This window comes from Tupaia chinensis, unplaced genomic scaffold (assembly GCF_000334495.1).
Source record: "Tupaia chinensis unplaced genomic scaffold, TupChi_1.0 Scaffold139484_1, whole genome shotgun sequence".
NCBI classification, from domain to species: domain Eukaryota; kingdom Metazoa; phylum Chordata; class Mammalia; order Scandentia; family Tupaiidae; genus Tupaia; species Tupaia belangeri.
In genome coordinates this window covers 240,614-261,105 of record NW_006199369.1, presented here as the reverse complement: position 1 = coordinate 261,105, position 20,492 = coordinate 240,614, and the positions used below count along the sequence as shown (strand labels likewise).

Sequence of the window (20,492 nt, the reverse complement as noted above, 5' to 3'; positions counted from 1 at the left end):
TTTTTTAAAAGCCACTAGGGCCACGATTCAAACTACAGTTGGCCATGTGGCATCTGGCTTTACTTAACCACCAGACTGCCGGACCACTCTACAGGCTGTTTTACTATTTGACGTCCACAGTTCAGAAATGTGAGTACATCCCAGTTTAAAGAAAAAAAAAAAATCATAGCTTATTCATTTTGTTTCTGGAATGAGTTCACCCATTTTAAATAGTAGGAATGAGGAGCTCTAAACATGGCCACTGAAGCAGAGCATGTAGGTGGCCACCCTTTGTTAGCCAACAGGGGAGTTGAGCTACAATGGTATGAAATTCTCAGCTCTGTGGGTCCAGATCTCTGATTAGAGACCTGCCCAAAGACAAGGAAAACCAGAAATGTGTAAAGTAGGAAAAGAGGTCTTAATAGGAAAGTAAAGATTTTTAATAGAAAAGAAATACACCCTCCTGGCAGAAAGGCATGTGTGAGTGGGCAGCTGACAGAGAAGGACAACTGTAGTAGGCTTGGAGTTAGTTGTTACTTTTATTGTGGGTCTTGTCATGAATATTTAAGAGGGGAGGCCTGTTATTGCAGCCAGCTCCCTTTTAGCTTCTCTCTATATTTGCATACTTTTCCTTTAGATAAGGTAAGGAATCTAAGGAATTTGATTACCCAGTTACACAGTAGACTTTGGAAGGTATGAGCATCCACATAGAAACAACCTGTCAGATTATTGCCCCAGTGAGAATTAGGATATAGACCAGGCATCTCGGTAATATGGGATGGCAGGAGGGAAGATAGCAACTTGCCCCAGGTTCCTTGAAGAAAGCATAGGTAATAAATAAAAACAAGGTCAGCTTCTCCCTTCCTAGCACCGGAGCCTGGTGAGAGGAAGTTCTTGGAGAGTGTCTGTATCCCCTGATAAGTTGTGACTAATGAGGCAGATGCCCTTCTGCCTTTATCTCGGGCTGCCCACTCTTATCTGGCTATCTACCTATGACACTTCTCCATCCCTCCACTCGTCTTTCTCATCTCTTCTCACTAGACGTTTTGAGCATAGCCCCTACAAATAAAGATTACTGGACTTACCTTTCCCATTGCTAGGTGGCACTCTTTTATTACCACTTAAACAGAATGCTGACTAGCAAACCTCACATGGCTTTCCAGAGTTCTGCTCTACTTTAGTGATGGGCAGATACCAGCATCAGAAAGATATACACTGTCCCATGGACAGGTTGGCAAAATCTCAACCACATTGTGGCATGTACTTCACTTCTAGGTTCCATCCATTTAAAGGAACTAATGGGGGTGGGGGGCAGCAGGTGGCATAGTGCTTAAGGTGCTGAACTCCCACGTGGCCGACTGTAGTTTGAGCTCAGACCCAGTGGCTTGAAACTCGCGCGAGGCACATGTGCATGTGTCCCCAAAATTCCCAGAAGAGAATAGAGGAGAAGGTATTGTGACATGGCCATCCCCACTGGGATAATAAGCAGCATGGCCATGCCCCAGGAGCACACATATCCTATAGCAAAAATCTCTCTCTCAAAAAAAAGAGTTAATTGGTTGGTGGCAAGGGAGGGAGGTGCTTTGTAGGAAAGGAGCCCTTTCTGACCAGTGGGGACTCTCTCAGGGCAGGGAGAGCAGGAGAGAGGAACCCAATGGAGGAGATGAGACAGGGAACAATGGCCTGGGAGCCAGACATGGTGGAGTTAGGCAGCTGGCCTCAGTCCCCTCCCCTGCTGTGCTGGGAGAATGGAGACCAGGCACCAGGACAGCTTACTCAGTCCTGTGACCTGGTTGCCTGACCAAACCTTTCTACACTGGCAACCTCACTTTCCAACATCTGAGTTTATTCTGTAAATAAATGGTTATGTTCTCATGAAATTCTGAAGGCTCTGTGTTATATTAAATGTGTACTTAGGATAGATGGTTAGGCCTGTTTATAAAAGGCACTAGTTGCTATTCTCTTCTTGTTCTCCCTCCCTCCTATTCTGTAATCTCTGCATCAACAGAGCATAAAATCATTCCATGTTACTCTGACTCTAACTCCCCTTGTTCAGTTTTGCTTACGTAAGTTAAAAGAACACACATCTGTCCTTATGCTTTAGTTTCAGTCACTTCTGAAGCTTATTGTTAGCATATCACTCAGGGATGACTTGTGGGAATAGGATTCTGTTAGTCCTCGCATGTTCATTTGTCAGTGTGGCTGGATATGAAATCCTTGACTCACTGCTGTCGTGTCTCCTGGTGTGTATTGTTGCAGTCAAAGACTGATTCCATTTTGATTTTGTTTTGCTTTTGAGTAGCTTAGATTTATTCATTTGAGAGGTGAGGCGATTCCTCTCTATTTTGAGTCCAGTTGTCTGTATTTTTCAGGTTGTGGCATCCCTTGAGTGTGCAGGTCCAGGAAGGCTTTGAATGATAGCTGTTGGCATTTCTTCTTTCCCAGTGCTTAGGATTTTTTTCTCCTGGGGCTTGAATTGAACTTGGGTCTTCTTCACCATCTTCTCCACCCCTCCAGGTCTTTTGTATCTCTTTGTTTCTATTTAGTGGTTTGTACTTCCTGCCTTTTCATCCCAGTTGCTCCTACTCTTCCCTCTGTGGCACTGTCTCAGTCTGTTTCCTGCTACTATGACAGAATAACATGGACTGGTAATTTACAGAGTGGAGAGATTTGGGGCCAGCAGATAGCATAGTGGTTACGTAGCTGGACTCCTACATGGCTCTAGTCCCAGACTTGTGATTTGAAACTCACACCAGGCACCTGTGTGTACATGCCCAAGATCCCGAAAGGAGAATGGAGAAGAAGGGATTGCAGCATGGCCATCCCCCCTGGGGATTGATTTCTCACTTTCCCTCCCACTCCCTCTTGTCTCTCTTTCTTTCTGGTGACCCTAAGGCAAATCCTCTGAAAAAAAGAGAGAAAGAGAAGAGAGGTTTACTAGGTCAGGATTCTAGAGGCCAGAAGACCCAATAGCATGGTGCCAGGGCTTAGTGAGGGCCTTTGTGCTGCATCATCCCATGGAGGAAGGTGGGAAGGTGAGAGAGGGTGAGAGAGGAAGTGGCCCGAACTCTTCCTTCTCTCAGGAACCCCATTCCTGAGATAACTAGCCTACTCCCACTAACTGAGTCGCTCACGAGATAACCAGCCTACTCCTGTGACGCCAACATCAGTCTGTTCATGAAGGTGGAAACTGTGGCCTCAAAGGTCTTAGTTCTTAATTCTATCACAATGGCAATTAAATTTCAATGTGAGTTTTAAAAGAGACATTCAGACCATAGCAGGTGCCTTTTCGTTTTTATCTTCTAGTTTAGTGTCTGTTTCTGACATTTTTCCATACAGTTCTAATTATCTTCTTAGCTCTTTCATGATATATACATGGTGTCTGGTCATTTCATTTTTGAACTTTCCTAATTCATTTCCTTTCTTCATTTTGGAATAATGGGTTGCATTCTGCCTCTGCCTTACAGAATGATTTCAGGTCTGTAAGTGTGCTGTATTGGCACTCCTATTTCCGTTTCCTTTTTTCAGAATATCTTTGTATGGGATTCAACTACATTCCTTTGGTCGACGTTGTTTCAGATGGTTTTTCCAGATTTTTAGGGGAAGGATTCCTTGGAGGAGTGGTAGTGTACCCACTTCACAGCACTAGGTCCTCTGTTCTTTGTAACCACAAAATATGAAAACATGCAACCTCTTTTGTAGCTACCACCCAGGACTTTCTGATATTTGGCCCACTTTCTTCTCTCCTTCATTAAAGACTTCATTGCCTCTTTTGCCCAGGGTGCCTATCCTGGTCAATCGAGGTTCTGACTTCCTGCACTTCCTTCTCAATGCCAGGCTCTTTTCAACTGGGCTCTGCCCAGGCCTCCCTGGAGCCCTGCCTGGCCATGGTCTCCTGGCAGTCCTTCTCAGGCCACCTGTGTTCTCATGGCCACACACAGCTCTCCACTCTGCAGGAGGTTGTGGGAGAGGAGCTCTGTGTTCTCAGCTCTCAGGACTTGTCTTCTCACTGTGGCTGTTAATACATGGGTCTCTGAAGTATCCTAAGGTTTAATGGGATACGGCGTCACCAGGTTTGGTGGATAGTGATGCCCCTGGGGCTTTTTCCTTTCTTCTCCTTCTTTTTCTTTCTTTCTTTTTTCTTTTTTTTTTTTTTAAGACTGTAAAATCTCAATTTGCAGGTTATTGAAGCAAACCGAAATGGAGAATTGAACTTGAAGATAGAAACTGAATTAGTATGTGTGACAACTCATTTTAAAGATCTGGGAAATCCTCCATTAGGTAAGTTTTCTAGTGGGTTATGTTTTGCTTTTGGTAAGCTGTTCCAGATAACATACCTATTCAGGTATCTTGTAAAAATACTGAAATTCAGTTGACTTTATCTAATGCTCAGAGAGATAACAAGAGATTGAGACTGAACTGCCTGTCCCTGTGGTGGGCCCGGGTCGGTTGGGCTGCCTGCCACCCAGTGGTCTGCACAGGGCTACTTCCTCCTCTGTGGAATGAGGTCAAGCTCAATAACCTATAAGCCTTCAATACCGGAAGGTGTGCACACCCGACATGAGGGACATAGCGACAAAGCCTGGTCATACCACAATCCATTTTCCTCTAATTGTCCATCCCATCAGGATCCTGTGTGCTACATGCATGTTTTTCAAGCCTACTGGGCTGGAACTTGAACCCTGATCAGCCATGTGACATCCAGTTTCCTTTGCACAGTGCTTAACCACTGAGCTATAGGGCTGACCCCTTCCAGCTGTTCAGTTCCTATTCTGCTCTTGAAGATTCCAATTTCTCACCTGGATTGGAATCAGAAGGAAGCGTGTTTCTGTGTTTTCTCCTGCTTTGGTCGTGTTAATACTTACCAAATTAGATTAGTGAATACAAAACTCTTCTCAATGGGTTGCATTTTTCGTTTCATATAAGGGAAGCAGGGACGGACTATAGGATCAGTTTAGCCAGCAATGGAAGCAAGGGGATTGAGCAGTTTAGTAGAAACGAGCCAAGAGGGCCCACATTGGAGCTAGTGTGTGAGGATGCAGCAGGTGGCATGCACCAGGAAACAAGTACCTGCTAACGAGGGGAAGGTCATCCTACAATGCACACATATACAAGAACAGGCCTGTCACCTTTAGAAGTAAGATTTATTAATATAAGTTTGTGTGACTGTAAACACACATTTTAGCAGAGCATTCATTGCAAGGGATTTTTCTTTTTTTTTTTTTTTGGAGAGGTTTTTACTATAGGGCGTGTGCACTCGCCAGACAGACAGAGACAGACAGAGAGATAGAAAATGAGAAATCACCCCTCAGGGGGGATGGCCACGTCACAGTCCCTTCTCCTCCATACTCCTCTTGGGATCTTGGGCACGCACACACACGCGCCCGGCGTGAGTTTAAGCCACCAGGTCCAAGACTAGAACCATGGTCGACTGTGGGAGTCCAGTGACATAGCCATTACGCTAACTGCTGGTCCCAAGCATTGCAAGGGATTTTTATTTCACTGTGAAGAGTATGTTCTTCTAGCACAGTGAATGTATGCGATGAAGTGTGAAATGACTTATTTTAGTGTCACTCATTTTCCTTATTTTAATACACACAAAGCAAGACTTACCTTTGGCATTTTCTTAGAAGTTGAAAGGATGTTTTCCTTTTTTAAAATTCTTTTTCAGATCAGAGGCCTTGCATTAACTATCTACATTTCAGCTCTTAAATACACAGAGAGTACTAATGATACAGTTCTCTGTGACCTCAATGGGGAGATTGTGTCTTATCTTAAGTCCTTACAAGTGAAGACTCCTAGAAACTATTCCAGTATTTTACATAGGTAGGATCTAGTAAATGCTTTCTTCATGAATGACATTTATAACTTACAGATGTTTCCCCAGGATGCTAAAAGCAGTGGTAAGGTGCAGCACTTATTAAAGTATTAAACTACATTGTTTATATTCAGGCTCCCTGTTACAACCAAAGATGCTATGTTTGAACACATTCCTGTCATTTTAGCCTCTGGAAGTGCCTCTCAAGACAGAAACCCAGAACAGATGGCCGAAGTGCGTATCGACATCAAGAAGCTCCTGCAGTTTCTTGCTGGACAACAAGTGAATCCAACAAAGGCCTGCTGCAGTGAGTTTGCCTGTTTCGTCTTTCGTATTTTAAGTGCATTAGTCTATTCTTGTCTAACAGATTGCATGCAGTCTTGTAAACGCAAAGTGTTCAGTCATGGGGACTCTAACTTTCTAGGACAGCTGCTTTTTAAAAATTTCCTTGGATTTCGAGTTGTATCTAGAGAGGCTAGCCCTGTAATGCAGTAGTTAAGTGCTGCACATGGAAAACTGGATCCCACATGGTGGACTGCAGTTTGAATCCCAGCCCTCACCAAAAATAAACATGCAGGGTTCCTATATATGTGTGTCCAGGATCTCGACAGGATGGAAAAATGGAGGAGAAAGGATTACAGCATGACCAAGCCACATTGGTGAGAGTAGTTGGATCTCAGGGAGATCTTGGGGGAGAGGCAACTACCCACCTGGCCATGTCCTGAGCAGCTTTGCAGATGGTGGGTCACATGGTAGGGCTAAGCATGCCGGCAGCCCCCCTGCAGTGTGGGGTTCATAAAGGTGGAGATGGCACATCTCAGAGCCTTGGTATGCATGCGAGTCTCCAGGATCTTGTCCAGCAGCCTTCTAGGATCTTGTCCAGACTGTCTGGGCTGGGTCTTATGGCTGCATTTCTGGCAGCTCCTGGGTGATGCTGGCTTCTGGTACTCACAAACAAGGTTTGAGTAGTAAGGGTGTAAAGAACCTCTCCTATGCAGAGTGGGAACTTGGGTGTGGAGATCCCCACTGCCCGTGTCAGCCCTCGGGGTTGCCGGTTGTGGGCAATTGCCCAAGCCCAGTGAGAGCAAGGAGAGCGCCTCTGCAAAGGCGGCTGAGCACTCTCTGAAAGGTCACGTTGGTGTATTCACATGTGGCAGACAAAGATGGACCAAGGTGTGATATAATAACATTTTTTAAAAAACCTACCTTGAACTTCTCATACCTTTTCATTTCTCCACCAAACCTTCTTTTCTGCTGCCTCTTTTTCTCTGTGAGTAGCCTCTGCCAGAGGTCAAGTCAGTTGTCCTTCCCTCCAGGACACTCCCTCGGCCCTCAGACCCTACCCCACTTCCTAAGGAGTGTCCGTCTTCCTGCTTGTCCTTGTGGCCCTTCCCCGACCTCTCATTCTCCTGGATTGGTCTCTGTGATGGCTCCTCACTGTTTCTTGTTACTTAGCAGCCATGTCTTTCTCTACCACAGAGGTCTGGACAGTTGCCCTCCCACCTGTGCACTGCTCTGCTCAGCGGCTCCTGCTTTTCTGCCTTTTCGGACTGTCGTGCCATGTGCCCTCCCTTACCTTCACCATCATGTTCTTTGCTTCCCAGCTTGGTCTCACGCTCAGTGCCACCCAGTGCAGAACCTGGCGTGGACTTCCTGAGGTGTGCAGGATGACTGAGATGCAGGTGCTCCTCCCACTTTCTAGTGTGTGACACGGCCTGTCCCAGGTGCTGGGGATCATGGGTGCTTGGCCTTCCCAGCACACACCCATCACTCAGTGTGAAGGCTGCTTTCCCAGAAGGACCTTGACTTGGGTCAGCCTGCCTTCTGGGAATTGCACCAGAGGCCTGGGTAGCATCACTGCCTCCCTGGAGCCATGATGTGGCTGGAGTAGTTGCAGAGCAAGAGACCATAGACTTCACAGGTGCCCTGGAAAAGACCCACACATCCACAGGAGGTGCAGAATGCAAAGGCAGTTCTGAGATGAGGGATAAAAGTTGGAGTACTGCAATGCGTTGTTTTTGGTTTTAATTTTTTAATTGCCAGAGGATGTGTTTGCTCACCTAACAGAGACAGAGAGAGGGAGAAAACACTGCAATGGGGTGTGGTCGTGCTGCAGTCTCTTCCGTTTCTCTATCCTGTTGGGATTTGGGGCACATACTCACACACTCTTGGTGTGTTTTTTTAAGCTCAGGACCTGGCGTTCAGACTGCAGTAGGCCATGTGGGATACAGTTCCCTGGCCACAGGCCAGCTCCATCAATGAGTTATTTAAATAGGTTTTTCTCTTCCCAGATATTGTGAATCACAAGATTATCCATTTTGATTTGCTTCATGAAGATGTCTCCCTGCAGTACTTCATCCCGGCACTGTCCTAGCTCCACCTCAGCAGAGACCTTTATCCTGAGGGTGAGGCAGTGGGGGTGTGTCCTGAGCGCTCTGCCTGTGTCCTTGGAGCACCACCAAACTAGACTGTGTGCTTACGTCTCCCCCTGTGATACCTTAGCTAAAAGTTGAATGGATGAAACACAGTTGGGTAAACATGTGAGTTCATATTACTCATATTTGCTTTGTTTTGCTTTTAAGACATTGGAAAGTTAGGATTTATTTACCCAGACTTTAAGTAGCAGTTTTGTACTGAAGTTGTAAAAGTCCTCACATATTCAGAGTTGGTGTAGTCATCAGAACTAACCAAGGGGTCGGCCCTGGAGCTCAGCGCTCTCCCTTGCAACATGTGGTAGCACTGCCAGTAGCTCTTGTGCTGCAGCCTGCTCAACCCGTCCTTGCTCCTGTCCCGTCGCCTCGACTGGTGCCATTACGAGAGGACTGTTGTTTTGGAGGCTCTGTCAGCCTCTGGAAGACTTGAGCCTGCTCTGAGCTCATCCTACATTCCTCTCAACTTCTCCCTGCAGCCAGTTCGGGTCTTTGGTTTTAATTCCTCATAGTTCTTTATTCCATGGTGCCTCAGCTTTGTCATCCTAGGAAGAATGCCTCTGGAGTAGGAACAAAGGACACTTGGCGAGGTTGCACCTGTGTTAAGTGGCGAGCTCATGTTTGTGTTGTTCTGTCAGAGCTGGCTCAGTGCGATGGCTGCTTTCTCCTTCCTGAAGCCTACCTGCCAGGACTCTGGTTGCAGCAAGATCTCATCTAGACCATGAAGGTGGACTTCATGCACATCGTCCTAATATTATATTGCAAAGTCAGATCTAAGCTGCTTAAGACAAAATGAAGAAATGAAAACTCACCAAAAGAAAAACTTGGGGGTGTTTTTCTATTATTTGGTAAAACCAATGAGTTTGTATGACTCTTCTGATGTTTAATAATGTTTCAATAGGACATAATATTTTGTGAAACTCATATTTTGAAATCATCTCCTTTCTTTGTCTTATAAAAAAAATTAATTCCGGCTACAGTGACAAACCATAAAAAACCATAATGCAAAATGAAACAATATCTGAAAATAGTTTATAAAATTTTATTTCTGTTAAAGAAAAGGTATTGGTGATTTACATTTGGTTTGTATAATGTTTATTATCAAATACGAGAGGAATTTTAAAAGTTCATGGAAAAATGGAATTAAGGTGAGATTATTGTAGTAGAAAAGATTTTGAAATCCACGTATACTTTTCTCACAGTTGCATCTTTCACGAACTTTTTGAAGACCCCCACATCTGGCTGGTTTTAATGATTTTATGGGTGTCCAGGATTTCTTCTCTGAATGTAACTAGAGAAGCCTGGATTGGGAGCAAACAAGCTTGCGTCTGTTTCTGATTCTGTTAAAACTTGCTTTGAGCCCCACCTGCTTGTGGCTCAAAGCATTGCCAGGTGCTCGGCGGGAGTGATGGAAGGCCCCGACTGCCCAGGTACAGTGCTACTTGTGGAGCAGTACAATGCGTGGCATTTTGTTGGGTCAGGATATAGCTGTTTGTACATCTAAAGGAGCAAACATAATTTGAAAAAATCAACTCGTTTCAAGACTAACATGTACAAATATTAAGATCTCTTTTAAAATAGCTTTCTGGATTTTAGAGAAATGTTTTCACTGGCCATGAGTGTATAATCATCTGTCTCAAATGGGGCAGGTGAGGCAGCCCATACCTGGCCTACCCCAGCTCAAGGCCTCTTGTCCCCATTGTAGCCACAGTTTAAGCTACTGAGTTGTCAAGAAAGCCATGCATTTTTTTTCTGGTTTTTTTTTTTTTTTTTTGGAGAGGTTTTTGCTATAGGGCACATGCGCTTGCCAGGCAGACAGAGAGAGACAGAGAGACAGAAAGCGAGAAATCACTCCTCAGGGGGGAATGGCCACACCTCAATCCCTTCTCCTCCGTTCTCTCAGGATTTTGAGCATGCACGCACGCACATGCGCCCGGCGTGAGTTTTAAGCCACCAGGTCTGGAACGTGAACCGCGGTTGACTACATGGGAGTCCAGCGACATAGCCATTATGTTAACTGCTGGCCCCGACATATTTTTTCTGTTTTTCTATGCAGAATGCATCATGACTTTTCTGACAGCCCAGTAGTTTGGAGGCTGACCTTTGCCAAGTAAGGGACACCTAAGAATTCCTGATCTACTTGCTCATGGATAACCTCTAAATGCCCTGCTGCCTTCCTGCAGCCTTTCCTTAGTCCAGCAGAGACCTGCTGACCATTGAGGTCCCCAAGCTAAGTTTATAGTGTCGTGCCATGCCTGGTGCCAGGATTCTGCTCCTGCAGCTTAGCAGGTGGCCTCAGCATTAGTCCTGGGGCTCGGATTCTGCTTCTGCCAGAAGACAGAGAACATATTTACTGATGTTCAAGTTCTTGATATCCATTGCCAAACTGGCAGAGTATCCATCATTTTAAAAAGATGCAATTCTGTAATTTTTTAATGCTTTATTGAAATACAGTTCACATACCATGTAAAGTTCACTCATCTAAAACTCAGGTTTAGTATGTTCACAGAGTTGTGCAACCATCCTAACAATCAATTTCAGAATATTTTCATCACCCAATGAAGAAAATCTTGAACATTACTAGTCATTCCTCTCTTGTAGTCCTCTCCTACTTCTCAGTCTCAGCAATCACTTGTTTAAAAACCTGTCTCTACTACTTGCCTATTCTGGACATTACCTTCCTTTCTTTTCCTCCTCCTCCTATCTCACTGTAATGATATATCTTTGGACCTGCATCTCCCCATCCACCTTCCTCCCTCACCACCCCAGCCTCTGGTAACCACCATTCTACTCTGGTTTTTAGATTCCACATGTGAGAACATACAGTATTTGTCTTTCTATGTCCGGCTTATTTCAGGAAGCATGACTTTACTCCAGGCTTATCCGTGTTGTTGCAAATGACAGGATTCCATTCGTTTTTTTAATGGCTGAATAGTATTGCACTTTAGTGGGTGTGACATCGTTTTCTTTATTAAGATTCACCCTTTGATGGTCACTTAGGTTGAGTTCATGTCTTGGTCATTGTGAATAGTGCTGCAGTAATATGAGAGTCCAGACAGCTCTTAGAAATACAGACCTCAAGGCCATCAGATACATACCTAGTAGTGGCATTGCTGAATAATCTGGTCATTCTATTTCTGGTATTTTTTTTTTTTGAGAGATTTTTGCTATAAGGCATGTGTGTTGACAGAGAGACAGAGAGACAGAAAGCGAGAAATCACCCCTCAGGGGGGATGGCCACACCACACACCCTTGTCCTCTATTTTCCTTTTGGGATTTTGGACATGCACACAAACGCACCTGGCATGAATTTTAAGTCACCGGGTCCGGAACTTGAACCATGGCTGACTATTTGGGAGTCCAGCCATGTAACCATTATGCTATCTGTTAGCCCCTCTTTTTATTTTACTATTTTGAGGAGCATCCATTCTACTTTCCATAATGATTGTATAATTTATATCCCACCAAGAATGTATCAGTGTTCGCTTTTCTCCATATCCTTACCACCATGTTAACCATTCTAACAGGTGTGAGGTGATATCTCATTGTAGTTTTGCTTTGCGTTTCCCTGATGAATGTTGATATTGAGCATTTTTCATATACCTGTTGGCCATTTGTACATCTTCTTTTGAGAAGTGTGTATTCAGATCTAGGTCCATGTTTAATTGGATTATTTGTTTTCTTGATAATTGAGTTTGTTCCTTAAATATTTTGCATATCGGTCCCTTGTTACATGGATAGTTTGCAAATATTTTTCTCGCACAGTTTGCTTCTTCACTCTGTAGACTGCTTCCTTTACTAGGTAGAACTTCTTTAGTTCGAAGTCCCATTTGCCCAGTTCTGCTTTTGTAGCTTTGGCTTTTGAGATCTTACCCATACTTGTGCCCATAGTAGTGTCATGAAGCATTTCCCTTACCTTTTTTTCCTGGTAGTTGCATAGTTTAAATTAGTTTTTAATCTAGTTTTGAGTTAATTATTGTATATTGTGAGATAGGCATCTAAACTTTTTCTTCTGTATGTAAATGAACAGTTTTCCCAACACTACTGAAAAGACTGCTTTCTCCAGTGTGTGTTTTTGGCACCTTTGTCAAATATTGGTTGTAAGTATGTGGATTTATTTCTGGGTTCTCCATTCTATTTCATTGATCTGCACGTCCATGTTTATGCAAGTACCCTGCTGTTTTGGTTACTGTAGTTTCGTGGTGCATTTTGAAGTCAGGCAGTGTGATGCCTCCAACTTTGTTCTTTTTCATTGATTTCATTGGCTGTTGTTCTTTTGTGGTTTCATATTAATTTTTAGAATTTTCTTTCCTCTGTCATTGATATTTCAACAGGGATTATATCTGTATACTGCTTTGGGTAGTATGGACATTTTAACATTATTTTCTTTAACACATAACCGTGAGATAATTTTTAGCATTCATAATCACTTTCTTTCATCAGTGATTTATAGTTTTCATTGTAGAGAGATCTTTTACCTCCTTTGTTAAATTTATTCCTAAAAGCTTTATTTTATTTTTGTGGCTGTTGTAAATGAGATGTTTTTAAAAACAGTTCACTATTAGCATAAAAAAAAAGTGCTGAGTTTTGTATCTTTTGTTTTACTTATTTTAAGACAGGACCTCACCATGTTGCATTTCTCTTGTCTCAGCCTCTCAGCCGTGAGTACAGGACTCTCTACCGCACCCAGCTTCATTTTTAGACAGGGTCTTGCAGTGTTACTCAGGCCAGCCCAAACTTGGGATCCTCCTACCTCATTTTCCCAAGTCCCTAGGACTACAACTCATTCCAGGTGCCCAGCCTTTAGACTGGACCAGGGATTGAACCTGGGCTTCCATATGGTCACAGCCTGCAAAGCAGCTACATCTCAGCAGCATGCCCCACTGTGGCTAAGCTGTGCTGGTTTCGTATCCTGCAACTTTACTGAATTTTTATTTATGTTAACAGTTTTTGATGGCATCCTAACAGTTTTCTATAAATAAAATGATGTCATCAGTAAACAGACAGTTTAATTTCCTTTCCATTTGAGTATCTTTTGTTTTTTTCTCTTGCCTGATATTACTACTGTATTGAATAGAAATTGACCTTGATGTTCTGAATATGACACATCTTAGGGTAGTTTTTTTTTTTGGGGGGGGAGTGGGGGGAGGTTTTTGATATACGGTCCATGCACTCACCAGAAAGACAGAGAGACAGAAAGCGAGAAATCACCTCCTGGGAGGATGGCCACACTGCAGTCCCTTCTCCTCCATTCTCCTCTCAGGATCTTGGACACTCACACAAACACGCCCGGTGTGAATTTAAGCCACTGGATCCGGGACGCGAACTGCGGTCGACTACGTGGGAGTCCAACGACATAGCCATTACGCTAACTGCTGGTCTCATTACACTAACTATTAAGGGTAGTCTTAATAAGATCAAATAAAAAGGATAACCTTTGCCTTTGAGAACCTGAATATTTTATCTTTTTCTGGGTTTGGGAAGTTTTCTACTACCATGATCATTATTATTAATTTTATTCATTATAGAGTGTGTAAACATGTATGTGAAAAAGGAAAGAAAGGAGCACCCTCTAGACATGCTATTATCTCTTTCATGCAGTCCTCTGGTCTGTTGGATACTGGGCATGACCTGGCTGGGCTTTGAACCATTGTCGTCATATGGAATCCACCTTCTCTCAAGCAGTGCTTTACTGCAGTGTGCAGTGCTATGGAGTCGGCCCTGCTGCTATTTTAAATCAGCCTTCTACCCTGTTCTTCCTTCCTCTATCCCTCTCATGAGCTGAATATTTGCACTTTTGGAGGTGTCCCGAAGATCTCATAAGCTTTTTTTCTTTTTGTTTAACTTTTCCCCTCTTTCTTGTATATTTCCAAATACTCTTATCAATTCTGCCTTATCAATTCTGCTGTTGATGCAATTGCATTTTCATCTTGTTCCTGTGTGTTTTAGTTCCAGGATTTGTTTGACTTTTAAAAATTATTTCATCCCTCCTCATTTTTTTGACCGCTGATGGGTTAGCCCTGAGCACTGGCAGAGATCAGACTGAGCTAGTGATCTGACTGAAGCGACTCCAGGCGGGAAGCTGAGTGCCCACAGCCCTTCCACTACTTCCACTAGAAACCTGGATCCAGGGAAACCGTCTTCATTGGGGAGAGTATGAGTTGATGAGCCCCCAACCTGACCGCACCTTCCCTGTTCTGCAGTCCAGGTCCATCCCAGCTTCAGGTCCCAGGATCCCATGGCAGAGTCTGTGATTTCAAGATGATAGGATAGGGGCAGGTTGAAGCTCTGTGTGGGGAGAAGCCAGAGAGCACCTGCCCTTTTGCCAACTTATGTACCTTTATATTGATTCTAGTAGGGAGTGTCCAGTAGGAGGCTTGAGTTTGGGGATTTTTAGGGCTTTTTCTTTTGGAAATATTTCATTTTATTATTTTGTTGTTGTCATCATTTTTTAATTTGCTATAGGGCATATGTGCTCACCAGAGAGAAAGAGAGAAAGCAAACCAGCAGGTCTGGAACTTGAACCACAGTCAGCCATGTGGGAAACCAGCACCTTAATTGCTAGTCCAAGGGCTTTTTCTAAGAGTAATTGTTAAACTAGGATATAAAGATTATCTGTTATAACTAAGTTGATTAGGAAATAAATTAGTCTTACTGAGATACTGTTGGTGAGAATGCAAACTGATGTCACTTTGCTGGAGCCCAATTTGGGATGTATTACTTGCGGAAAGTCATAAAAAGTATGACACACACCCCTCCCCAGCTGAATACTTCTGCTTATAGGAATTTACACAAAGATTATAATCAAAGGTGTTCTAGTGTGGTTACACTTTAAAAATACAGAGTATCTTCAATGCAAATTATTTGGGGGTTGGTTTAATAATCTATGGTTTGATAAACTATTTTATGCTCTAAAAATGATGTTACCTAAGGGGTTGGGTGGTGGTGCAGGGGTGAAACACAATGCTCTAAGAGGCTGACCCACAAGGGATGCTTCAAGGTTTGTGTCTGGAGACCCCCCTGAGTATACCAGATACCAGCTTCCCCATGACGCAGGGCTAGCTGAGGCTGGGGGGTGGGGAGAGTGGGGAATCATGGCATGAACTTTTTTGGAAGTGTGTTCTCTGCCTGTCTTTCTGGCTCATGAAAGTAAAAAAATGTTACAGAGGCCAGCTCTATACCTTAGTGGTTAACAGAGCTGGGTCCCACATGTTCAACCATGATTCAGTTCCTGGCCCTGAAAAACATGCCAGGTACATGTTCATGCATGCTCAAAATCCCAACAGGATGAAGAAGAAAAGGGATTGTGGTGTGACTACACCCCACTGGGTAGTGCTTTCTTCCTCTTCTTCTCTCTGTCCATCTCTTTCTGGTGAACACATGTGCCCTCTGGCAATTAAGAAGTGTGTGTGTGTGTGTGTGTGTGTGTGTAAACATTTAAGGCCAGCAGATGATGCACAGGTTTAGGTTGCTGGATCTCATGTGGCTGACATTATGGTTTGAATTCCAGACTTGGTGGCTTGAAAATTATGTTGGGCACATGAGTGCCGAGCCAAGTCCTGAGAGGAGAATGGAGGTGAAGGGATTGTGGTGATTGTGGTGCGGCCATCTCCCCTTGGGCAGAGGGGAAGAGGGTGGTGGTGGTTCTCACATTCTCTCTCTCTGTCTCTCTCTCTCTCTCTCAGGAGGGCATTTTATTTAAAATAAAGAAACAAATGAAAAATCAAACCAACAGAAATCGGATTTATTCCAAGTGGATCTGTGCTGCTTAGCCAATGGCTGCCTAATCATAGTGGCATGTGATACAGGCTCCATGGTTCCACTGCTCCAAGAGGTCTGGTCCGAGTGTCCCAGAACACCTACTTATCCAGTGACTTCAGGGCCAAAACTCTGTGGCCAGACAATCCTGGATTGCCAGCCTGGAGTTGTTTAAAAATTTAGGCTCTTGAAAACATCTATAGCTATATACCATAATCATTTTTTAATATACAAGTTCCAGTTTAAAATAGTTGATTTGGGTCCAGCCGTGGTGGTGCAAGCAGAAGAGGTACTGCTGCATGTTGCTGGAGACCATGAGGGAAGGTTTGCATCCCAGTTCTCCCTTATCCCATCCAGGATGGCTGCAGGGCTTGGGGAGGGTGATGGTGTGTTGAACCTATTGGGTGTGCCTGCCTCTACCTCCCACATGAAGGAAATAAAGAAATAAATTTTTAAAACCAGATTGTGGTTGTCTTCCTTACAGAGAAAATCCTAGTCATGTCTCCAGGGTGTGGGGCCCCTCCAAAGGAAGAAAAGTGGATGGCCAGACATAAGCTAGAGTCAGAGCTGAGTCAGCGTCTTTCTAGAACCATTCACAAATTAACCCCATGAAGGGCAGAGGGCAGGAGGAGCCCTTGGAGGACAGACCAAGGTGGGATGTGGCACTTCATTACATACTCCCTAGTTGGGGCTTCATCGATTTCTTTTTTCTTTCTTTCTTTTTTTTTTTTTTTTTGAGAGGTTTTTGCTATAGGGCACGTGCACTTGCCGGCAAGACAGAGAGATAGAGAGCGAGAAATCACCCCCCAGGGAGGATGGCCATGCCACAATCCCTTCTCCTCTGTTCTCTCGGGATCTTGGGCACGCACGCACACGTGCCCGGCGTGAGTTTTAAGCCACCGGGTCCGGGACGTGAACCGTGGTTGACTACATGGGAGTCCAGCAACATAGCCATTATGGTAACCGCTGGTCCCGGGGCTTCATCGATTTCTGAAGCAGGTGGTCATGGCAAGTCCTGACATGATGCCCAGTGCGGTCTTTGGGTGTTTGGTGGCATATCTACTCTGAATGACATGAGTGGGGGCCTCCTTTTGCACTGGACAACTGAAGTGCCAGCTCAGCTCTCTGGGTGCCCTTGGAGGGACCATACCCAGGACCATGGGGGCCTGCCCTCAATCTGCCTTTGCATGTACCTACTTTTTATGATCTGATGACTCCCAGTAGCAGAAGGGTTTCTCAAGATGATTCAGTTTATGAAATATTGTCTACATTGACATGTTTTCTCCTTGTGGAAAAGCCACTCTAGCTGATGGGACAGTATGGAGGTGAGGCTGGCAGGTGGGGCTGAGCACAGGATAACAAGGTAATCGTGCACTACTTGGCTGACAACTGTTCAGGGTCCAGACCTGGCAGCTTAAAACTCATGCTAGGTACATGTGCATGCCCAAAAATTCCTAGAGGAGAACGGAGAAGGGATTTGAAGCATGGCCATCCCTCATGGTGATTTCTCACTTTCTGTCTTTCTAGTGAGCACACATGTATATATATATATATATGGGCTTAAGAACCTCGCCCCCAATAGAAAATGTATGTTGTGCACTTCTTAACAATGACATTGGGACAGGATCAATGTAAGGGTGGGTATGTTAATTTCCTGCTCATTATGTTATTTGAGGAGGGAAAAGTCAGTAATACCAGACCTTGTGATGCTGAAAGGTAGCTTCTGCTGTGGCCTTCATAGCCCTGCAGTGACATTGCTGTCTGTGACTTGGCAGAGACAGAGCAGGTAGGGAGTAGATACTTGAATATTAAGCTATAGATATTTTATTTTCAAGCCATGAGAAGCAAGGGGGATTATAGAAAAGATAGATGCCATTTATGCTCCATGAGAAGCAAGGGGGATTATAGAAAAGAAAGATGCCATTTATAATTTGAAAGTGATTTGCGATTTGTGTAAGGCGAAGTTCTTACTTTAGTCTCAAGTATAGAAAACTTTCTCCAGCTTGAAAATGGCTTTAAAAGTATTCCATGATGTCCCTCCATTACCGAGGACTGAGCTTCAGTGGAACCACTGCCAAGACTGTTAGGCGATTTACATATTTTCTCCTACAAATGAACATATTTTAGGTTAGTTTCTTCTTGGAAGAAATGGCCCTGAAGCATGGTAGAGGCAGATAAGAACTCAGAGCTCTTTGAGGAAGGGTTTGATCTCAGGAGAAGCTCATGATTGGCTGATTGTCCCAAGGGGTGGAGGAGTGGCAGGGAGGAGGGAGGGCTCTATGCTCCTGCCATAGGAAGGCCTGGCCTGTAGCTTCAGGACACCCTTGCAGACAAGCCCCTGTGTGCATTTGCCCAAAGACACATCTGATTAGGAGGCTAAACTGAAGACCTATGGGGGCAGTTTGCTGGTGGCTGGCATGGGGCATGCTGTTTGGAGCCTTGCCCCTGTTCTCGCGGGTGCAGCCCACTCCCAGGAATGGTAAGTTAGACATTCTACCAAGATCTCAGCAGTTTCCCTTTATTTTTGCCAGTTTAACTGATTACAAAATTTGCCCAAGCTCTGTTTGCCAGGAACTGTCCTGGGTGCAGGTGGTATCTAGGGATAGACAAATAGATATCTACAAGGTGCCTCTAGGAACAAAATGAAAACGAGAGGGACTGGATTCGGCCATCTAAGGGACACGCGAGCGTCCATGGTTCAAATGATGCTGGCTGCCAGGTCAGCCCTGGTGAGCTGCAGTGTGGTGATGGCCAAGGCCTGGGATTGCATCCAGGCCTGTGAATCAAAGCCCTGACTCCTGGGACCAGCAGTTAGCGTAATGGCTATGTCACTGAACTCCCACGTAGTCAACCGCGGTTCGAGTCCCAGACCCGGTGGCTTAAACTCACGCCGGGTGTGTGCGTGCATGCCCAAGATCCCGAGAGGAGAATGGAGGAGAAGGGATTGTGGTGTGGCCATCCCCCCTGGGGGGTGATTTCTTGCTTTCTGTTTCTCTGTCTGTCTGGTGAGTGCACGCACCCTATAGCAAAAACCTCTCAAAAAAAAAAAAAAAAAAAAAGCCCTGACTCCTGACTCCTGAGACATCCTCCTAGTGATTTTGCACTGCATATTTTATGCATACGGTTGCAGATGTAATACTTCCCCACAGCTGAGTCACTATGTGCTGTCTGCTACACCATAAAATATGAGGGGTCTTCAAAATGTCCATGCAGAGTGCATAGTATGGAAAAGCTGCATGGATTTCAACATGTTTTACGTTAAGTTAAATGCAGACTTTAATTCCATTTTCCACAAAACTGTGAAGTCACACACACACACCCCCCACCCCAACCGTGTGAAGACTGTGGGAGAGCTGCTCAGGTTCTCAGGTTCACCTCTTGGGAAAAACCAGGTGTTGTTGAAACGGTGCTGTGGCTGACCTTTACCCTGTGAGAACAACTGTGTTTGCCTTCCGCTTTGACTGTGAAATTCTTCAGGATGTTGTCTGCCTGTGGGCACCCACTGTTTCTTCTGAACTATGTGTCTCTTCAGCACCTGAAGCCTTTTGTGAAGTAAGGCAGGGCTTGATTAAGTCAACTATTACCTAGGGATCAATTTCGGGAGCTGAATATTAGCTCTGACGTGCAGAATTTAGTTTCAAAACATTCTAAGGAGGTGACTTGTGTTCAAAACTTAAGACAAGGCGAGGTGAAGGCTCTTCCACTGGCTCAGAGAGGACCCCCCAGGATCCTGCCAGCAGGGCTTCTGTCCCTGTGTTGGGTTCATGCAAAGACACAATTTCTTATTTTGTTCTTTTATCCCCTTAATGAAAGTCAAAGGATGGACAAGGTCCTAACTGAGTCCTTGGCAGTTTCTAAATGAGTTTAGAGAGTAGTTTCTTAAAAGGGGCCACTTTACAAGGCTTTTAGTCATTTTACTCAGAACATTTGTACTTAAAGTAGTTTTTAAGGGCCAACCTGTGACATGGTTAAGGCATGCAGATCCCACTTGGCTAACTGTGCAGTTTGAATCCCAGACCGAGTGGTTTGAAAAACACGCTGGGTGTTTTTTTTTTTTTTTTAACAAAATCCTGAGAGGAGGGAGAAATGGAGAAGGGATTGGGGCATGATAATCCTCGATGGGGTTGGGTACATTCTCACTTTCCCTCTCTGTCTCTCTTCAAAAATGTAGTTTGCAAAACTCTGTAGATCACATCTAAGCCCCACCTTCGGGGCATATCCCTCAGTCCTGGAGAGGGACCTGGTGAGTCGGCTCTGTGTTGTGCTCCAATGACATGTGTGGCAGCCACCAGGTGTGGGGAGTCAGGCCCAAGGGGTAGATGAACCAGGTACACAAGCCCTCAGCTGGAGGCAGCCACCCTGAGGACACGATGCAACAGCATTGCCTGGAAAGAGGGCCAAGGCTGCCCAGCCCAGTGCCAGCCACAGGGCCCTCTGTGACGACTTCATCCTGGATCTTGGCTCTTAAGTCCTTGAATATGGCCAATGATGGAGAAACCCATTTCTTG

General features: G+C 44.6%; 2 protein-coding genes across 4 annotated transcripts in view; both read left to right on the top strand.

Annotated features, from left to right (window-relative positions):
- The window catches only part of HUS1 (HUS1 checkpoint clamp component), a 23,482-nt gene extending 13,743 nt beyond the window's left edge, over positions 1–9,739 (top strand). For 2 of the 3 annotated variants that reach the window (XM_006161934.3, XM_006161933.3), the window contains 3 exons: positions 4,161–4,260; positions 5,985–6,104; positions 8,089–9,739. In XM_006161934.3, the coding sequence (XP_006161996.1) occupies positions 4,161–4,260; positions 5,985–6,104; positions 8,089–8,171 (303 nt within the window). In that variant the 3' untranslated portion in view covers positions 8,172–9,739. The remainder of the gene's footprint in view (positions 1–4,160; positions 4,261–5,984; positions 6,105–8,088) is intronic. The other variant, XR_001371397.2, reaches the window with a different exon arrangement.
- An 8,599-nt stretch (positions 9,740–18,338) lies between these two features.
- The window catches only part of LOC114004657 (polycystic kidney disease protein 1-like 1), a 44,017-nt gene continuing 41,863 nt past the window's right edge, over positions 18,339–20,492 (top strand). Inside the window, exon 1 of the mRNA XM_027765711.1 lies at positions 18,339–18,463. Within this exon, the coding sequence (XP_027621512.1) occupies positions 18,376–18,463 (88 nt within the window). The 5' untranslated portion in view covers positions 18,339–18,375. The remainder of the gene's footprint in view (positions 18,464–20,492) is intronic.